The following is a 19,986-nucleotide window of genomic DNA, read 5'->3' on the forward strand; positions in this document are numbered from 1 at the left end:
GGTCAGTGCCCTTACTGAACTGAATGAGGAGCAAGAGAGATTTAGCATTTTTTCAAAATAATGTCTAATATTAAATATCTGCTATAGGAAAATGCAGCTGGATAACTGGAAGGAGAATGTGCCCGCCTTGCTCACAAATGCAGTCTGCCTGGCCATCTGCTCTGACAGCAGCAAATCCTGGAATGATTTGCGAATGTGATTAATTCAGCTAGAACGACTGGATCAAGGGATCAGCTAGAGACAATGTTTATACCCTACCTCCAACTGTGAATGTGCAATTGTTTGGTTCAGAAGTACAAAACAAATTGTATAGCTGTATTACTGGAAGAATAGAAAAATAGATGCATCCACTAAACAGCCCTTTTTTCCTTAGATGGCCCCATTCCAAGGTCTGTAAGTATAGTCCACCATAAGCTACCCTGTCTGAGAGGTGAAGCCGAGCTGTTCTCATTTTACAGAATGCTTTTGCCTCTTTATTCCCTACACCAATGCTGCTGTTGCTCTCCTTGCTGCAGTTCAGTCCTAACATTTTGGAGCTGCTTGTTCTGTGACCTCGTCCACGTGGTCTGGAGAGGCAGGTGTGGAGCGTGAGCCAGCCACACCACCCTGCTCCCTGTGCCTGAGGTTACCAAGCGGAGAACTGGTACTGATACCAAACCAGCGCAGGGCAGGACTTACATTCTAGAATCGTGGAACGGTTTGGGTTGGAAGGGACCTTAAAGACCATCCAGTTCCAGCCCCCTGCCACGGGCAGGGACACCTCCCACCAGCCCAGGTTGCTCCCAGCCCCATCCAGCCTGGCCCTGAGCACTCCCAGGGATGGGGCATCCACAGCTGCTCTGGGCAGCCTGTGCCAGCGCCTCGCCGCCCTCACAGTAAAGAATTTCTTCCTACTGTCTAACCTAAATCTGCCTTCTTTCAGTTTAAAACCATTCCCCCTTGTCCTACCACTCTATGCCCCTGTAAAAAGCCCCTCCCCAGCTTCCCTGTCGGCCCCTTTGGGTACTGGCAGGTGCTGTCAGGTCTCCCCGCAGCCTTCTCTTCTCCAGGCTGAACAGCCCCAACTCCCTCAGCCTGTCTCCACAGCAGAGGGGCTCCAGCCCTCTGAGCATCTCCGTGGCCTCCGGACTTGGTCCAGCAGGTCCATGTCCCCCTGATGCTGGGGGCCCCAGAGCTGGATGCAGTACTTCTTAAGAACAACCAGGAGGGTGGATTTCTACTGCTGATGGAGCCTTGAGCTGATTTGCTAACATGGATAAAGCTGGAGAGATCAAGAGCAAGATTTGTGAAGGAATTTAGATGTAGATGAAGGTTTTTGAAATCCTATTTAGTGTGATTTAAGTGTGTAAATACACGTTGGGCCTGAGGATACCGTACTCAAGGCCACATGGGATGTCTGTGGGAGAACAGGGAGATCAAAGTCTCCTGTGCCCTATGCTGACTATTCTCCCTCACAAATTTTGAAGCATGCTGCAGGCCTTCTGCTGGAACTGGAAGAGCTGCTTGGCGAAGCATGAGGCTGTGGTAACTGGGCTGTGTCTTCTGGCTGTTGACAAGACACTGAGCCCTGAACAGCTTGCTTTATTGATACAAAGCAGAAGGTGCGTGTATCTTCCCTCCTTTGGGGCAGAAACAATCATGATGTTACATCTGGCAGAGGACCAAATGCCTTTGTCCCAGCGAGTAACTGCCCTGACTCTACCTGATGCAGTCTTCTCCCCTATCCAGCAGCGATGGGGTTTCTGCTAAAATTAGCAGTGAAATAATTAACAAGGGAAAGTTGTTTGGTTTTTTTTTTAGGTGGTGTCATTTGGTACCTGACCTAACGCCATCTTAAAATGCTACCGCTGTGGTTTCAGCTTCTGTTTATTCAGGCTGACACCACTACACTGGTTTATATTTGGATCAGAATTTAAAGTTACTCTTTGAAGAGCTAAAACTAAGGGTGATATTTTCAGAGTCAACACTGCTACAGTTAGACTAATGCAGAATGTTTTGGAAAATCCCCTTGTTAATGAGTGGCCAAATCCTGAAACACATTATAAAATGTTCTTGAAAAAAACAACTGTTGGTCCCTTTGCCTGATCACACACTGGTATTATGTTGTGGGCTCAGAATTGTACAGAGAGCCATTAACAGGAGCTCTACGCAAGAGAAAACCAAACCCTCTTATTAAAAGGACAGGTTGCACATTCAATATTTAGCCTATTGAAAAAAAACCGTTGCCATCTGACAGTAAATGTTGGAGGGATTGAGGCCACGAGTGGATTCCATAATGAGATGCCTGGCAGCATCTGTGTTTTGAAATAGAGTTTTAAATGTGATTCTTGTTTCTCTTGAGACTTACTTTCATGTGCAAAGGAATTTGTAGCGATTTTATTTTTTTATGTGGTCACACACATGGTGGTAGAGTCTAAACAGGGATTCTAAAGATGAGTTAATTAGTGCAACAAGAAAGGAAATTTGCCGGTTCAGAAAGGAAGTTGGTGCCCTTGCAAGTCCAGGGATCTTTCCATCCTGCTGATTGAACAGTGAACCAACATCCTCCATCCTGATGCCTGTTAGCACATAAATGAGGTAAGTGGGTGGGGAGATTGTGTGCTTTTGCTGCTTCTGATGTATATTTAAAAGGTGTGCAGAAAGGTGACCTCTGCTAGACTACATTAGAGGTACTTGGAGAGTCTCTTCTAAATTGGAGATAAATATTCAAATTTTCCTCTCCTGAAAACCCAGTAAGTGAAGTTTTTATTGAAGTCAGCAGCATTTTTATTACTGAGTTCAATAGTATTAGATTATTCCCTGATATTTGTAATGGAAATGACTGTTTTTCCAGGGGTATTATTTTTAGTGTTGAAGAATGTGGTTAACCCGTGCATTTCTACTGTGATAATTCAGAGGAACTGCTCTGTCATATTCCTTCACAGCTCTCTGCTAAAGTGCTGTTGTCATGACCTGCCAGAGCCGTCTGTCTTTAGCTAAATCTTCTGTATGAACAGACTGCAACGCGCTGAATTACAACTGATTATATGACTGTTTTCTGATAAGGACAAATACTTGAAAGGGATTTAAGATGAAGTGAACAGGCACTGATGTTTTCCCTTGGGATTCCAGGAAGGATTAAACTCAATGAGTCCAGGCTAAAAGGGAAGTGCATTAAAAGCTGTAGGCCATCTCCAGATCTCCACTGTCTTCCTTATCTTGTTTACAAGATAATCGGAGAAAATTCTGAGAAGATACTCAGTTGTTCTCTGATTTGAGTTCCCAAATAAATGCGTGAAATGAGAATTGATTAGACCCTTTTCTACAGAACTTGGTTTTCATTTCCTTTTGTCTTATCATATAAAGATAATTATAATACAAGAAGTCCTTCAATGAACCAATCTTTGTTGTACAACATTACAGCTGCCTTCCACTTCTCCTGACAACATAATTGCAGTTGAATGGTGTGCAAGCATCAGAGTTAATAAAATATTGCGTTCCTTGAGGCAGAACCAGTATTAATTGCAAATGCAAGAACATGGCTGACACACCTTTTCATTTCTGGTACTACACATCCCTGTTGCACAGGAACACCAAGTACAATCGGCAGCGTAACAACACCACTGCCTATTCGGGTGTTGAACAGATTGTTTGCCTTTTCTTTCCCATGTTTCAGCTAATATGGATCACACATCCCAAAACAAACCTGTCAGGATTTGTTACAGCTGGAGCGCTGGGGAGAAAATGTTACCGCTGTGGTGACTTGTCTGTGCAAATGGCCGCGACGCTGCTGACAGCAGTGGTGCCAGCCCAGGCGCTACATGAACAGCAGCTTGGCACTGGCCTGTCTAGAGTCCTGCCTGCGTATTTATGTGTCTTGAAGTACAAGTTCAGAGTTACAGGTGAGACTGGTGGCCTGAGGTGGGTCTTATGGGGAGCCACATCTCCTTCTTGGACAGTATCAATAGGCTTGGTGCCGAAACATCTGTAGTTCTGCAGAGCTTTGTGTCACCAGGGAGGCTCTAGGCATAAGTTAAAGTAGTGATGGTCACTATATCCAGGTGCCTTTTAAAGTACGTATCTACCTTGAGTGGATCAAACTGCTCGTTTCCATATTGCAGTCAAAAATGAGCAATTCCCTGGTCCCACGATATAACAGCATCTCTGCACACAGCCTCTCTTTCTTTACCTTCTACAGCTTCTTTGATGGAAATGACCCTCCGGAATGGCTTAGGAAAAGCCTGGAATGGGGAGTTTGAACGCTGAGCATCAGCTCTTCCAGCAAAATCCAGTCACATGGTCTTGGGAGCAAGTGTACCTGTGCAGCTCGAGGATACTTGAGGTAAGAAATAAACAGTAACCTAATAAATAGGGCCTAATGAATGATAAAATAAGTTATATGTAGAAAGTAAGTTATTGCAAAGATGACTTTGGCCCCCTGTTGTTTCCAACTCGCTCCTCTGAGGAGCAAGGGACAAGGAGCTGTTAAGCAGCGGCCGTGGTGTGCGGACAGCAGTTTTATGGGAGTAGTTTGTGGACGAGAGGAGTGATTTTATACTGAAAGATCAACTTCGTGTTCGCAACAACTGATTTCATAAAGACAGCTCATTTGCTGCAGCTTTCCCTATTCTTTTTGGTGAAGGAAATAAAGCTGCTGCGCACCCCTCGTTGTGACAATTAATTGCATGTAAAGCTTTCCAGCAGGTATCACCAGAAAATGTAATTTACTATTTGGCAGCTGTTAGTTTTATGGAAATCATTACGTACGCCATTGGTCTGGAGGAAACTATTGCAGCAATACCGCCCGGACTTTCCTTTATTGCAAAGTGTCGTTGCTTAAAACTGAAATGACTTTTGTGCGGCCCTGTGGAAGGAAAACAGACAAATTTTTTCTCCTCTTGCAGTCAGGCTCCAGGCGGCACCGTGCCGGGGCTGCCGGACCCAGGGCCCCGCTGCCTGTGGGGCGCACACAAGCACTGCACCGCTTCCAGGCTGGCCGCCTGCCTTTTCGGGGGACACCCCGCGCCCCCGGGGAGCCCCCTCCGAGGCTGCACGCCCGGCTGCCCCACGCCGCCCCAGCGCCCATCTTCTCGTCTCGCGTTGGGCCGGACCCGCCTGCAGTCCGTCCCCCGGTCCCGTGGGGCGGCTGCTGGGCACCTGCGGGGCCTCCCGGCTGTCGCGGGGAGAAATGGCGGCGCGGCGGGGGGAAATGGCGGCGGGCGGGCGGGCGGGCGCGCGCGGCGGCAGGAGGGGCGGGGCGAGCGGGGCGGGGCGGGGCGAGGGGGGCGCGCGGCAGCTGCGCGGCGGCGGGTTCGTCCGGCCCCGCCCCGCCCCGCCCCGCGGTGGGTGCGCGCGGCTGGCGTCCCTCGCGCCGCTACCGGCCCGCCGCCATGGCCTTCACGTTCGCCGCCTTCTGTTACATGCTGGCGCTGCTGCTCACCGCCGCCCTCATCTTCTTCGCCATCTGGCATGTGAGTGGGGGGGGGCGGCCCTTAGCGCCGTCCCTCCCGCGCGGCCCGAGGGGCGGGTGCCCGCCGTCCCGCCGCCCGGGCTGCGCTGAGGGGCCGGCAGCCCGCCGCCCTGCCCGCCGGGAGGCCCCGGGCGCTGCTCGGGCCGCTCCCCCGCCGAGGCCGGCGCTAGGCCGCGGGGCTAGCTAGTCCCGCTCCTGGGCGGGAGGTGCCCTCCCGCTCCCCGCGCCGGGCCGGGGCAGCTGGGGCTGGCCCTCGCCGCGGGGGGCCTGCGGGGGCGGGGGGCGGCTCGACTGTGGCACCGCGGCCGGGGCGCGCTGTGGGGGTGTCCCCGCGGCGGGCTGCCGGGGCTCCGCGCCCAGCCCTGCCCTGCCTGGCGGCTGGTGGGGCGCCCGGCGGCTTCCCGGGGGCCTGGCGGGCCGGAGGCCGAGCCGCCTGCCCGGGGCCGCGCTGGGCGTTGGGGCCCCGGCCTGGAGAGGCGGAAACCCGGCGGTGCCGCTCTGTGGATAAAATGGGTTTTCAAGTTCCGATGTAAGACATGTCCCTTTCATTAAACGGCGCTTTACATGAGCGCAGCCTGAAAATGCAGTTGTTGAAAATGTTTTCGTCTGAGGTCAGTTTGGCTGCAAACTTAACCGAAAGTATGAGTTGAGAGTGGTATTTTTTCCCAACTTGAGATCTGATAATTATAATCATTAATATTTTGGGGGGAGTTTTCTGTCTTGAGCCTGACCCGGGGAGAGCTAGCCAAATGGGAACCTGGCTTGGATCAGCTGTGAGATCCTGCTCTAGGAGAGGATGTGATGTTTGCCGTGACCCTAGTGTGGAAGTGGCTTTCCTTGTATTTCATCCCGCACCCTTGTCTGATTTTTATGGCAAGAAAAGGTTAAGTATATGTGGGGGTTTTCTTTATGGATGCACCTTTTAGACATACAGGTAGGGTCAGCATGTACTTTGACAATGAGACAAAACATTTGGCTGCTTTTAAGGTCACTGTTGCTTTTTCTTTATTAACAAACCCTGTGTCGGGTTCCTGTTCCAAGAGAGTCACTTGCGAGGTTTGGGGTCTGCGCGCAGCGTGGGGTTAAAAACTGCTGAAAGTGACATTGGAAGCTCGTTGTTGGTGGGGAGGTAAAAAGGCAGAGTGTGGGCAGAGGTCTCTGAACGCTTGAAGTGTTTTCTGCTTTTTTCTTTGTATAACCTGTTTCGAATGTGACTTACCTGTGGGTTTATGACACTAGGGTTTACTCAGGAGAGATTATGTTCCTGGATAGAATGGCAGCAGTTGAATGTTACGGCTCTGTGCCAAAAATGTCATTTTTCATGCATAAAATACTTTGCTGCTCCTGCACTGAAGAATCGTAACTGTTTCAATTTTTATTTTTTTCCTAGATTATAGCATTTGATGAACTGAAGACCGATTACAAGAATCCCATAGACCAATGTAATACACTCAATCCTGTAAGTAGCACACTAAATATTTTTTAAATTAATATATGTAAAATGCTTGTTGGGTGTTACTTTGATGTAATCAGACTAGGCAATAGAATTGCATCTGGGTTGACAAAACCTAGCTGTTCGACAGAAGTTCTAAGGAAAATGCTTTGTCTGATTCTTTACTTTCAAGTTGAATATTCTGACTGTTATTAATCAGCTGGTGATCTTGTCAGCTGTCGTACTAACATTCTTTCAATCTGCTTTCTACGTTTTCGGCACAAAGACAGTTGAAAAGGTCAAAAAGATTAAAAGAGTCAAAATTGCATTAAAGGTGTGTACTGCTTTTCAGTTTAACGTTTTTAATGCCACTTTCATTTTGTTAGGAACGTTTGTAATACTATTAAGCTGTTTTGTTTAGTGTGCCTGTTCATCTGCTCGTTATTCATTTGTGGGGGGTTTATAACAATGTCATGGGTTTCCATATTTTGTGCAAAACAATTTTGCTTGCTTACCCAGTAAAGTGGGGAAAACTGTTACATGCCTGTTACAGGTCCTCTTGGTTAGCCAAAGTAACTTCAGGTAGAAATAATACTTCTCAAGCGACATGTATTGAACGCTGAGATTGTAGGAGATGAATTGTTTTTTAAGCATTGACCAAGTCGATTCTGATCTTGCTTGAGGATCTAGGTGGGCAAAATGTGATGGGCGTTATCTTTACTTCTTTGTTTTATGTTCCAGGATCAGGGACGTATTGTGGTGTCCTCTCTTGGATGCAACTCTGATACTCCTTGGTTTATGAAAACAATTTGAAGCAAACTATTTTCTTGCATCTGTAATAGTTCAATAACAAAAGGGATACTTGTTAAAGGGAATGTAGTTTGATAGTGCAGGGCTTTTGTGTGTTTTTCATGGGTTTTACCTTGGCTTGGTTGTGCCCAGGCTGAGGTAGAATGCCGGGCAGCACAGCTGGACTGGAACTTTACTGTGTTTTGAAGAGTTAAGTAAATTATGCGAATGAGAAATGAATTTACCATTAGCTGCAGGGGGAACCAACCCGCTTGTTCGACATACAGCACATAAACTGACAACAATTATTACAGCCTGGGAATGGGAGGGGAGAAGAGGCGGTAGGCAGAGGATTGCATCTCAGGGAGTGAGGTTTGCTGCTCAGATAGCTGTGCATCTAACAGTTTCCCTTGCTTGGTCTGTTCTACAGTCATTTCTGCTACAGTATGGGGAAGGGCAAATTCTCATTACATTTATGCATTATGATCTTATTGCAACCTTTGAAGTATAATGCGCATGTTTAATGCAAATATTAACCTTCTGTTAACCCACATGCATGTAGTGTTTATTTATATGATAGCTTTGTGGACTGAAAATATTAAATAACTTAATATTTACTGTTCCTGTGAAAGTAGAATAGATACTAAAAGTGAAGTTAAGATCCTTCGGCGACTCTTGAGGGGCTCTTGTAAATGATGCTGGACAAAAAACGCTGAAGTGTTGTTTTTCTGTACAAAGAATAAAAAGTCTGGTAGGAGCTGAGACACCTCAGTAGAAAGATTAGCCCAGAATAGTAACTGCTTAGTACACAGTTGATGCCTTCTCTTTGCTGCTCCTATTATAGTTGTATCTCTTCTCAGCAAGGAGATTTCTTCCTCCCTCGCTTCTGTGATAAATATCACAGTAGAATATGATATAGTTAATTTTCCTTCAGGTCAGCCAGAGAGGATAAAGTGCAGTAAGATTGCAAGAGACAAGTATTCTGGTGTGAGAGTAGGGTTTAATAAACAATTAAGATAAAGAAAAATATGTTTTGAGATGTGTAGTTAAATAAACTACAGCTTTCCAGACCTGGTAAATCTGTCTCAGAAGGGTGCCAAATGCATTGCGTTTTGGATAGGGTTGTTGTTCTGCTATAAATAATTGCCGAGTTGTGAATGGTAAGTATGCAAAAAAGGATCTGGACAAAAATGTTTACGTGAAACATCTCAAGTCTGACGGCTTATTTTTGTTGATGTTGACGCGAGTTTGCTTTGTTTGATATTCTTCTTTAGGGAAGCAGAGTGTTGTAGCAAAGTAGGTGGTGCGAATGTCTGTTGGTAGTTTTTAGATTTCTGGGAAGATATTTTTGGGGTTTAAAAGAAGTGTCTGCTTAGAGAGAATGAAAAAGAATTCTAAAACGCTGAAACTTCAGCATAGTCATCCTATGCAATGTTAGTCATATTACACAAGAGGGGCAGAGTGCCCTGTGTGTGTATGTATGCGTGTGCACACACATACACAATTTAAATCTTTGGGTGGAAATGGAGTATCTTTCATGAGGAGATGTCCTGAGCTGAGAAGTCAGAAGCGTACGGATTTGCTTCTTTCTGAATTGTGTGATAAAAGGAGAAAATAATACCACTTTGGGGTGACTCGTTTCAGCAAATTTTACTCTTGTGGTGGGTGTGAGATTTTGCTGGCTCTTTGCATGCCTTAATCTATGTATCTCTCCATATTATTCCTATTAATAACACTAATACTACCTGGCATTTCACGCTTTCTGTGATTTCATAGTAAACTGATAATTAGCTCTGTGGGCTTCTGCTGGAAAGCATGATGCTATAAAGCATGCATATTAGGTACTTGTGAAGGAAAACGAAGCTGGCCAGTACACCCTGAACTCTACGTGCGTCGCTGCTGTCATGCCCTCCTGCGCAGCAGGTGGCACAGCGCTCGTCTGTGTGCAGATCCGTGTGTGTGACGGCGTACCTGCTGATTTGGTTGGGTAAAGCTCTGCCTGGGATAATACATTTTGTAGTTTAAATTTGAAAAATTATCTATGTGTGCATACCAAAACAAAGCTGTAAAATAGGAAAACACAAAACATCTTTTTGCCTATAAACCATTACATGGAGCACGTGTCCTACTGATATTTCTCTGTTGCATGAGCAGAAATATCTCTATGATCTCTTCTGTTACGAAGGTCACGTATAAAGCGTGGAATCTGTCAACAGTGCATTCTATTTAATAGAAGCAATAAAAAAAGAAAATTGATCTGGGCATTTAACTTTATAATTTTTTCTTTTTGGTTCATGAATTACCATTGTGAAAACAGCAAGGCAGATACTGCTAGTTGCTGTTTTCACTCTCTGCAGTCTTGTTCTTGTTAGTCGTTTTTAAATAGTATTCTTTAAACGGTAGCTTACCTCCAAAATAAACACCACACATTTTGCTTTGAGTAATCGAAACTTCTCATATTTTTCTTTTCCAGCTTGTACTTCCAGAGTACCTCATCCATGCATTCTTCTGTGTTATGTTTCTCTGTGCAGCAGAGTGGCTTACACTGGGTCTCAATATGCCTTTGTTGGCTTATCATATTTGGAGGTAATATTGATGAGTCTGGTATCTCTGTACTCACGTTAACTGTTCCTTCATTCTGTCGTTGCAGTGTTCCGTGTCTTTGGCAAATAAAGATGCTTTCTGATATGACAGAGATAAAGTTTATGTCATAGCTATAAAATAAGATCCATCACTTTGCTTTCTCTGTCATTTAAATTTTTTATTCACTTGTGCTATGCAAGAATCAAGTTGTGTTGCATGTGTTAAAGGTAGCTGACGTGTCAAAGGTGTGCTAATCCTGCTGACTCGTGGAGCGGATTGCCGGTAGAAGCGGCAATCCTGCTTTCCTCCTACCACCAAGACGTGGGCACCGCCTCACCTTGTGCTGGGGAGCTGCAGGAGGAAGCTCTCTGTTTGAAATGTGACCCAGCGAAACAGCTTTCACAGCTTGGCTGTATTTGTGCTAGTACCGGCAGGAGGAGGAATCCGAGGGGTGGAGGCAGGACTGTTCCTAGCAGCCTGCGTTAAACTATAATTTCAGGGTCATTTCGTATTGGCCCGTATGAGCGTTCCTTCACCATGGTAGCCAGCATGTCTTTTAACGAGTAGAGGCTGCAGGTTACGTAGGGTAGTACGTTGGTCTCCTCTCCATCCTTTTCACCCCTTCCATCAGGAATTCAGTTTTTCATTTATTTATAAATTTGTCCTAGTCCCTTTTGGCATACTAGAGTTCAGCATGGTTTAAGGCTGAGGTAAGCTGTCGCAGCACCACCTGGGAACACCCCTTGATAAGACACATTTAGTATGGGGCTTCGTATTGCTCTCACAGTTCACCATCTCCTACATGGAGTGATGGACTTTGCTGTGAGGGGTGCGATTCCTTGTCTCGGTTCTGGTATTACTTGGTGGGTGGGGGGCAGGAACCAACGTTTCCCATCATTGCCACCACAAAACTAACTGTCTGTCACTTTCAGGTACATGAGTAGACCTGTGATGAGTGGCCCTGGTCTGTATGATCCTACAACCATCATGAATGCAGATATTTTAGCCTATTGCCAGAAAGAAGGATGGTGCAAATTAGCATTCTACCTTCTATCATTTTTTTACTACCTATATGGGTAAGTTTTTTTCCTCTGTCTCCCATCTAATCTTCAGTCTGAAATTTTGGCTCAGTGCACAAAGAGAAATGTTGTACATGGGACTTCCCTGGAAAAGAATCCACAGTCACCATTTAGTCTGTTTTAAAACACAAGTCTTAATTTGGTCGCAGTTACTCTTTCGAATATACGGTGACGGGAGACTTGAAAGCTCCACACTTTCCTTCTTTTAAGCATAGTATAACAACCCCCCACCCAAGTATTTTCATTTAGAAGCTGGAACAATATTTTTAGGATAAGTAGGTATTTTGATGTAAAAGTGATTTTTGTTGAAGTCAGATGTGGAAAGATCATTCCAAGAGTGAAAAGGAGTGGGAGGCACAAAAGCCAGTGCCACCACCTGGTTCCTCCTCCCAGTTCTTTGGCTCAAAAGCTAACTGGCTGCTGGGTGGTCACATCTGGTCTGGGTGGTGTGACATGAGAAGTAGCGTGCAGGTGTTCTTGGCACGCTGCACTTCTTACAATGCAGCTGGAATAGTTTAGGCTTTCAACATATAGGCATCACATTTGTACAGGGCTCCCTGTGGTAATGTCACTTGCTCTAGTGACAACTGTTGTTGCAGCAGTTCATGTGGTACTTTGCAGTGCCCTTCTGATGTGTTGTGTGGAATCTTCAGTCACAATCTACCTTCCTCACACCAATTTGTTCCTTAGAATACACAACTGTATCATAAAATGTGTAACATGAATGGAAATGGTGTGTCTTAACTATTTTCATTTTATTTTCCAGCATGATTTATGTTCTGGTGAGCTCTTAAGAAGACATTGATCGAGCATTGTTCCAGTTAAGTGCATGCAAAAGCCACAAAACATGGATTCTTTACAATGAGAGCCTCTTACCAAGTTTAAACACAGAATCTGATTATTGCATTTGTGTTAGGAATTTATGGTTCCCCTGTTTTTTAACATATTTCCACACTTTATACTTGTGGAAAGACTGTTTTCTTATATTTTACTGGGTTTTTGAAAAGTTCTGACTTCGCACTCCATAAGGAACAGCCATAATCTTCAAGTAGGTATGCGTTACTGACTAGCCTTAGTGCACTAGGGATTTTCTTTAGGCTGGGCTTTGTAGTGGCTCGTTTGGACTTGTGTATCCCACTTGTAACTATAAATCAGCTGTAGCTGCTGAATACTTGGGAAGGACCAGAAGTGCTCTGTGTTTTACCTGTAGGCGATGTTGGCCTTGAGAGATAAATTCGTGGACACAATTGCAAAAAGTAGTTCTGTTTTGTTTGGGTTTTGTTGTGTTTTGCTTCCCCCACCCCCACCCCCCCAATCTGGTTAGTCCTTCCCTGTATATGCATGGTTCAGAGACTTCTATATTTTCTCCAAACATTTAATCTTGCTTTAATCTCAAGCATATGTCATTATGATAGAAGTTGAATTGTCCACAAAGGAATGTATTTAAGTGATTATTTTTTTCAATGTCTGTGCTGTCTTATTAACAAATGGACAAACCTACAACATTTGTCAAGTCCAACGATGAAAATACTTGAGTAATACTACAGACATTTTCAAAGCAGAAAGTGAGATTGTGAAACTGCCCTGCTGTTCCTTAGTGCAATAAATAAAAATATTTAAAAAAACCCTCAAATGTGGAAACACTTATTTTTACCTGGTGCCTTGTTTTGTTTTGGAATTGAACAGATACTTGTTGTATTCATCTGTTAGTTTTTTTGATGAATAATTGCATTTCCTTTTAAAAATGGAACACTGAATCAAGTTGTACCTGGAAAAGGGAAGCTCTGCAACACGGGGAGTTCCACCTGAATGTGAGGGAAAACGTCTTTACCGCGAGGGTGCCGGAGTGCTGGGCCGGGCCGCCCAGAGAGGCGGTGGGGTCTCCTTCTCTGGAGACATCCAAACCCGCCTGGGCTGTGCAGCCCGCTCTAGGAGACCCTGCTTGAGCAGGGGGTTGGGCTGGGTGAGCTCCAGAGGTCCCTTCCAGCCCCACCAGGCTGGGGTCCTGTGAGGTAGACACTTTGTAAGAGTCATTATTATATTGATGACAGGTCACCAGCCAAACAGTAATGAACACAAAATGTATTTTTAAGGCAGTGAGTATTAAAGGCTGCTAAATAGAGGCAGATGCTGCATGTCCTGTAGGATTTCCTTCCCCCACCCCAACATTAGACATGCAGATTTGGAAGCGAGCAGTTGTATCACACAGGCAGTAGCAATGAGAAACCGTAAAGGTCAGGAGCGAGGTGTCTTGCCCAGGTGTCTGCCGCATCCACGCAGACAAAGGTGCACCATGCTAGCATGCATTATCGCGATACTGATCTCAATGTTGTATCCTTTGTTGCCAGATGTGTGGCTAGGTTCTCCCGAAACTCATGGAGGTAATTGTACTGCTGGAAAAGCACAACCAGATTTGTAATGAGTGCTCTGCACTTCCAGAGGGGGTACTACCCATATCAAAAAGCTGTATCTTGTAAAGTTTTTAAATATCAGCTCCTCTTTCCTTTACGTAGAACAGTTTTAAAAGCCTAACATCCAGGACTCACACCAACAGAAGGAAGTATGTAGAGTAGCTAAAAATCCCACCAAAAGAAGAGAAACCCCATTACATTCAGCCACTTAGGCCTCCTGCCATGTAGGTTTTCACACTAGTGCTAGGACACTTAAAAGATGACTGCAAGTCTATTGATGTAGTAGCTACAGAGGACAAACGTGGCTAGCTGGGTTAGGAAGATGGAATAAAACCAAGGCAGAAAAAGCAACCAGATGTCCACATTGTGAGGGGAACATGAGTAACAGAAAGAGGGATGTAGCTTAGCGAGTTATGAGCAGGTATAAGGATGAGAAAGCAACAAGTTACTAATGGTGATCAGCAGACAGTGAGAACAGATGTTGAATTCAGTAGAGGCAGAACAAGACAGAATCAGCACGAAAGCAGAAAGCCAGAAGCAGCTCAAACCCAAGATGGCAGCAGGGGCACCAGCTGCAGAGTATCTCAGAAAGACCAGAGGGACCCCTTCATGAAGAGGAGGACCAGCTAAGCTCTCCACTTGTTTCATCATGTGATTTAGCTGCTGTAGCCTCATTACCTTGATGGTCTGTATCGCTCCAGATCCCCTCAAGTTCCTGAGGCTGTCTATCACTTGCTGAGGTGCCAGTGTGTCCAAAAGCTGAAGCAGGAGACACGCAGCTACTGTGAATGAAAGGTATATAGGCATGCATGCTGCTGAGCACCTCTGGCTGTGCGCAGCACCACTTTTGCACAGTAGTAGGTTTGTTCCATGAAAACCACTCCAGTAAAACTCAACCTCTTCGTACCAGGGTCACAGAGTAGTTGGATCTTTTGCTGAACAGAATTTCTTGGCACTGGCCCCATCTGCCTGCTGTTCCTGCCCAAGCCTGCAGGTTTTGGAAACAGGTGAAAACCCCTCCCCGTTTCCCCCCTGCCTTTCCAGCAGCATTTGGGATGCAAATTCTAGGCTTTTCAAGAATGGGTCCCAGTACACCCAGTAAATTCCCCTTTGTGTCTTCTGACCACATTTGCTTTTTTAGCAGTATTGCCACCCCCTCCTTCCAGGACACACACAATAATTAATGGCCCTGAAAACTTTAGGGGGAACACTGGGCTGAAGAAAGATGCCGAGGAATAGGTTCATCTCCTTTTTTTGATGAGAAGTTCGGGGAAGAGGAGAAGGTGCAATCCCATCAGTCAGATGAGACTAAAATGTGCAGTGAAAATGGAGAGAGTCAGGAATTTGACAGAACTTCTCATCAGCCTCACTGAAAGACTGCCCCTGTCTGACCCTCCATCTTCTCACCTACATACTAAGGTCTATACTGTGACATGCTTATGTCACTCATCACTATAAATGGGCCCAAATACATTAACTAGCCTGCTCTTTGTAGTGGCAGTTTGCACTGTAACCACAGTTAAGCTTCAAGTAGAATTTGGCTCCTTTAGACAGTGCTGTCTCATGATAACGGGCAGGATGAGTGAGTTAGGTACTGAGAGGGGGAAGACAACTGCTTACCGAGACATGAGCGCCCAAGACCACTGTAACAGCTGAAAATAGAAGAAAACAGTTGATTTTAACACCCAGAGCCCCCTCAATATGTAAATATATGAACACAATTCTTGCCTTAATAAAATCAAGAGGAGTAGGGGTACAAGAAAGTCAGAATAAGAGTTTCAATAGAAATACCCACAACACTATCTCCTGTTTATTCTTCAGGCCTTCCTTAAGTGGTGCCTTTCTAGAGGAACCTCAGTTTTAAAGCTCCCCCTTATTCATGGGAATAGTCCCAAAGGCACAGGAGGACAATCTCAGTTTTCTTTAAATCCTACTCCAGATTAAGGTTTTGATGATAGCTGTAAGACAATGAAAGCAGCAGGGTTCTGCATCGGCAGGAAGCCCAAGGACTCAGTGGACACCTATGCAAGCAGCTGTCGGCGGGACCATTAAGAGAACATGCAACTTGCAGAGCTCTTCCCCTCTACCCTGCGCACAGCTACAAGTGTCTAAAGAAATTACTTTAAACCAGTTTTGTGCAATTTAAGAGTGAATTTTGCACTGCTGGAACCCACTGAGTCCCTGAAAAACAACCCAGGGGTGTGTTATCCTCTGACAACAGCTGCTTTAGCTTACAACTCATACTGTACACCCAATATCGAACTAGGCTAGCAGCAAGGAGTCATGTGGTGCCATCCAACACACGCTTTAAAGCCCTGCTGGATAGAGCAAGAGGAAATGAGAGATTCAGATCTTACAAAGGACAAGGTAGCTCCAAAAGGAGCTTTAAGAAACACAAGCAGCTTTTCAATGCTTGAACTAACCCTAAAGAACACAGCTGTCATTGGACAGCATTCTGTTGCAGCTGGTTGTGCATCTAGAGACAAGCTGGTATCTTTTACAGGAATGTGGGGTGAACCAGAACCTACTGTATGATTGTTTTCCGGTTACTTTCCAAGCAGCTTCTGAGCTCTTCCAGAATTTTGCAGCACTTGGCAATGTCAGGAGCATCCCCATCTGGGATAGGATAGTGGTGCACACAGATCCCATGCTGTTGGTAGGCATCTATAAGGTTTGGCACTCTGTATTTTAAGAGCTCTCCTCTGGTACAAAGCACAAATATATCCTGGGTCCCATAATTCTTTAGTTCTTCTGCCAACAGATTAAGACACTTGCAAATAAACAAAAGCCTATAAAACTTAAGGATAAACAGATAAGCTACTTGGTACTGATTCTCTTTTTTAATCTCTGAGGTTAAGACAATAGGAGTTGGCAATTTTGCTTTGAGCAGCATTTACTTCTACTGACTCTCTCCCACATTTGCCCTCAGGTAACCCATGAATGGAATTTTCTCAGTTCAGAGTCTTGAGACAAGCCTCATTAGAACTGTCAGCACTCTGAACCGTCTGTTAACTGCTGCCAGCTGAAGCATGATTCTGTCCCACCTCCAGCTGTGACTACATCCAAACTGCGTGGGTTTTTGCTATTAGCCTCTGCTCTTCTAGTGTTTACAGATGAACACTCGGTACAAATCTCTACATAATTTCATCTTTTCTATCCCAATCTCACTTTTGTCTGGGAAGAGGAGATTACAAGTTTGTAATTCATCTTGATCCTAGATGCTTTGAAGAGACTTTCTCCTGCAAATGACTTGGCAGACCTCAGGGTTACTGTGAAAGATACAGAGATGCCTGTATAGCTCCAGCCTGGCCATACCCTGACTATTTATTCAATATTTGGTGGAGAAGCCACAGAGAAAGTGGCATTGCATACTTGAAAATGGTACCTAATACTCATAACAGTGACCGTGCTAAGGTACTTGCTGCACCTTCAAGCACAGTATCACCAAAACTCAGGCAGACATTGCTGTCAGACATACCCTCAAACAGGACTTTGTAAAGAACTGCCTTGCATTCTAACATCATGACATGCACATAGACAATTATAGCATCCATCGTAGAAGTATGATTAAGAGACCACCATTTTAGACACCTGGTGTCTGGATCTTTATGCCCAGATTAGATGAACAGCAACTCCAGAAGTCTCCAGACTAAGACAAAGTAAACCTGCAGCTTCTCAGCAATTTACACTTTCAATTTACCTGCATGCTGTTCTTGCCGATTACGTGAAAATGAGAGACATTTACACACTGTCCAGAAGACTCACCTATATCTTTCTGAAGATTTCTTCTGACATCCTTAAACCTGCAACCTAAAATAAATGATGGATGACAATTACCACTCCAGGTATGTGACATTTATGGAATGGCTGCTACAGCTGAAGAACAGAGCACAGACAACCTCTCCCTCAGAGCCAAAGTAAACAACAAAGCCACACCCCAAATACAACACAGTTCTTATTTTTGCAAATAGATCACTGGCACAGAAGACAGTTTGAACACCATTATCTGATTAACACTGTAATTTAATAGGATTAAAAAAATCTGCCCAAGGTTTTAAACTGCTATGCATTTATCCAGATTAAAAGTTTGGGATATTATAAAGCACAGTACAGCTTAAACACCCCCCTCCAAAAAAAAACCCCAAACCAACCAAACCACCCAACAAACAAAACCTAAACAAAAAACCCCAACAAATCAAAGGGCTGGATGGAGATCACTTAAGAGTTGTCTGGTTGACTGGTAGGAAAGTGAGTTCCCTCTTCTGTAATGCTCAGCACAAATCACATTAAAAATCCTCCTTACTACTCAATCTTCAGCCACTTCCATTTTTTCCTCATACCATGCTACCGAGACATTTTTGCAACCCTTGCAGAATACTGCAGCACAACACTCACAGCTATGGTTTGGTTTGTAAGATGCAATTGCTCAAAACATTTACACTGCATCCTCCCTCTGTCTCCCCTCTTCCCCTTACAGCCCCACAGGCATAAAATTCTTATGCCTTTGCTGACAACGGTCAGGACTGTGCATATCCTCTAACACCTTCTGAAAGCATGACAGCAGAATCCTGCAGACCAAAAGCTGTATCAGCAGGGCTATGACTGGAGGTTGGAATATGAAGATGAAACAGCTATTACATGAACAGGTGAGGCAGCTAAAAAACATAATGCAGTTATTTTTTTGGCATATATATGTTAACCGGTGTTCAAGCGTTAGTGGGATTTTCATCAGTGCTGGCCATCATCCACCTCAAGGTACCCTAAGTTCAAATATTATTCAACATTTGTTTTCTAGTTTAGTGTGGTGATGTTCCCAAGCTTGTATATTTCTCAGAGTTGGCTAATGAAAATCAAGTAACTGCTTTAAATGAAGTAGGGAAAGTTCACATTGTCACTACCACCAGTTCTGTCTCTTTCGTGACCACAGGAGATACACCATGGCTGAAGTTCTGGTAGTTAAAAATACAGTGAAAGCTTATATGTTAATTTTTATATCATGGCCATGGTAGGGCAACCCAGACACTAAGGGAGAGCAGTATAGAACTGTCAGCACAGCAAGTGATTTTAATTCAGGCCCGATATATTTTATTAAGGAATTATTTATTAAAGCAGTCTTGTTTCACTGTTGCTGCTTGTTATAAATAGTAAGCCAGGCCAAAAAGCCAAATATTTTAACTGACAAGGGAAGACAACCACTATTCTCTTACCACTCATTAAGATATTCTTTAGATCAGCTTTGGTATTTCTGAAACAATGATTCCAGTGGTAGATTAAAAACCAAGTCACCCTACCAAGCACATGCAACTGAGGATCTTTGAGTGCAAGGTATTACCTTTCTTCAGCTTCAAACACGTCTGCTAATTTCAGTAAACACTTCTTACCTGGAAGGGAACATAATCCCAGGAACTCAGAAGAGTAGACAGTAGACAAAGACAACCTATCAGGGGAGAGAATAACAAAAGTCAGAACAGAACATTTTGATTATTTGAATAGAGATAACTCACTACTAAACACTCCTTTTCTGTGGGACCATGAGACGAGTTGCCTACCTATCATTCAATTTTAAGAATAAACTGAATAAATTCCAGTATTATTTCTATGACATCAGACAAGGGAATCACACGTTTGGTAGCATACTTCATCGCATGCCCCTGCCCAAGAGAAGGACTGAAAATGTTGACGACTCCCCGCGCCTCAGCACCGAGACCCCCGGGCCAGCAGGACCAAGGGTGGCCAGGAAACGCTCCCAGAAGCGGGCCTGGCCCCGCACCCACCGGCAGCTCACGGGCAACACCTTCATCCCCGGCCAGGGGCACCACCGGCCCAGCCCCAGCCTCCGCCCTCCCGCTAGCAGGTCACCGGGGCGCGGGTTTTCCTCAGGAAAACACTCCCGAGAGAGATTTAATGCAAGCTCCCGCGTCGTTTCTGAGGGAAAAGTCACCCACGCCCGCCCCGCGGCGCGCCTTACCAGGAGACAGGGAGCGGCCTCAGCTCCTCCTCAGCGGTCTCGTCGTCAGAGGAGTCGAAGTCGCTCATTGCCATGGCGCAGGGCTGCGGCGGAAGGAGAGCCAGAAGCTCACCTGGGGGCCGGCACCGGGCCGGCGCCCGCCCTGCCCCCTCGGCCGAGGCGGCACTGAGGGACCCTGGGAGCCCGAGCCCGAGCCCCGGCCCCGCTCCCACTCCCGGTCCTTACCGGCTTCACCATGGCGCCGCTCTCCGCCGGCCGCCCGTCCGTTTGAACTG

At 45.4% G+C, this 19,986-nt stretch overlaps 2 protein-coding genes across 5 annotated transcripts; one reads left to right on the forward strand and one right to left on the reverse strand.

The window, feature by feature from the left end:
- Positions 1–2,268: 2,268 nt before the first annotated feature.
- On the forward strand, positions 2,269–12,949 carry CNIH1 (cornichon family AMPA receptor auxiliary protein 1). 3 transcript variants are annotated; one of them, XM_040599650.1, is made up of 6 exons: positions 2,269–2,577; positions 4,178–4,321; positions 6,840–6,908; positions 10,144–10,256; positions 11,186–11,329; positions 12,099–12,949. In XM_040599650.1, exons 2-6 carry the CDS (start codon positions 4,226–4,228, stop codon positions 12,124–12,126), a joined length of 450 nt encoding a protein of 149 aa, XP_040455584.1. In that variant the 5' UTR covers positions 2,269–2,577; positions 4,178–4,225; the 3' UTR covers positions 12,127–12,949. The 3 variants fall into 3 exon arrangements, with proteins under 3 accessions (XP_040455584.1, XP_040455585.1, XP_040455586.1); XM_040599651.1 differs by lacking the exons at positions 2,269–2,577; positions 4,178–4,321 and adding an exon at positions 5,296–5,450; XM_040599652.1 differs by lacking the exons at positions 2,269–2,577; positions 4,178–4,321 and adding an exon at positions 5,838–6,060.
- On the reverse strand, positions 12,071–19,986 carry CDKN3 (cyclin dependent kinase inhibitor 3). 2 transcript variants are annotated; one of them, XM_040599649.1, is made up of 8 exons: positions 19,937–19,986; positions 19,712–19,794; positions 19,125–19,180; positions 17,509–17,553; positions 16,272–16,494; positions 15,364–15,395; positions 14,422–14,525; positions 12,071–13,722 (listed from the first exon to the last, which is right to left on the reverse strand). In XM_040599649.1, exons 1-8 carry the CDS (start codon positions 19,946–19,948, stop codon positions 13,639–13,641), a joined length of 639 nt encoding a protein of 212 aa, XP_040455583.1. In that variant the 5' UTR covers positions 19,949–19,986; the 3' UTR covers positions 12,071–13,638. The 2 variants fall into 2 exon arrangements, with proteins under 2 accessions (XP_040455583.1, XP_040455582.1); XM_040599648.1 differs by having other exon boundaries at positions 12,071–13,725.

Source organism: Falco naumanni, chromosome 7 (genome assembly GCF_017639655.2).
Source record: "Falco naumanni isolate bFalNau1 chromosome 7, bFalNau1.pat, whole genome shotgun sequence".
NCBI classification, from domain to species: Eukaryota; Metazoa; Chordata; class Aves; order Falconiformes; family Falconidae; genus Falco; species Falco naumanni.

What these genes read in the sequence shown, in the direction of transcription:
- CNIH1 (XM_040599650.1), top strand. Translation starts at nt 4,226, where the DNA reads ATGGGGAGTTTGAACGCTGAGCATCAGCTCTTCCAGCAAAATCCAGTC. An exon ending in AATGTAATACACTCAATCCT is followed by an intron (nt 6,909 to 10,143) that starts GTAAGTAGCACA and finishes TTTCTTTTCCAG; the next exon opens with CTTGTACTTCCAGAGTACCT. An exon ending in TTTTTTTACTACCTATATGG is followed by an intron (nt 11,330 to 12,098) that starts GTAAGTTTTTTT and finishes TTTATTTTCCAG; the next exon opens with CATGATTTATGTTCTGGTGA.
- CDKN3 (XM_040599648.1), bottom strand. An exon ending in AGGCCGCTCCCTGTCTCCTG is followed by an intron (nt 19,181 to 19,711) that starts GTAAGGCGCGCC and finishes CTCCCCTGATAG; the next exon opens with GTTGTCTTTGTCTACTGTCT. An exon ending in GAGCGATACAGACCATCAAG is followed by an intron (nt 13,726 to 14,421) that starts GTAATGAGGCTA and finishes GTGCTTTTCCAG; the next exon opens with CAGTACAATTACCTCCATGA.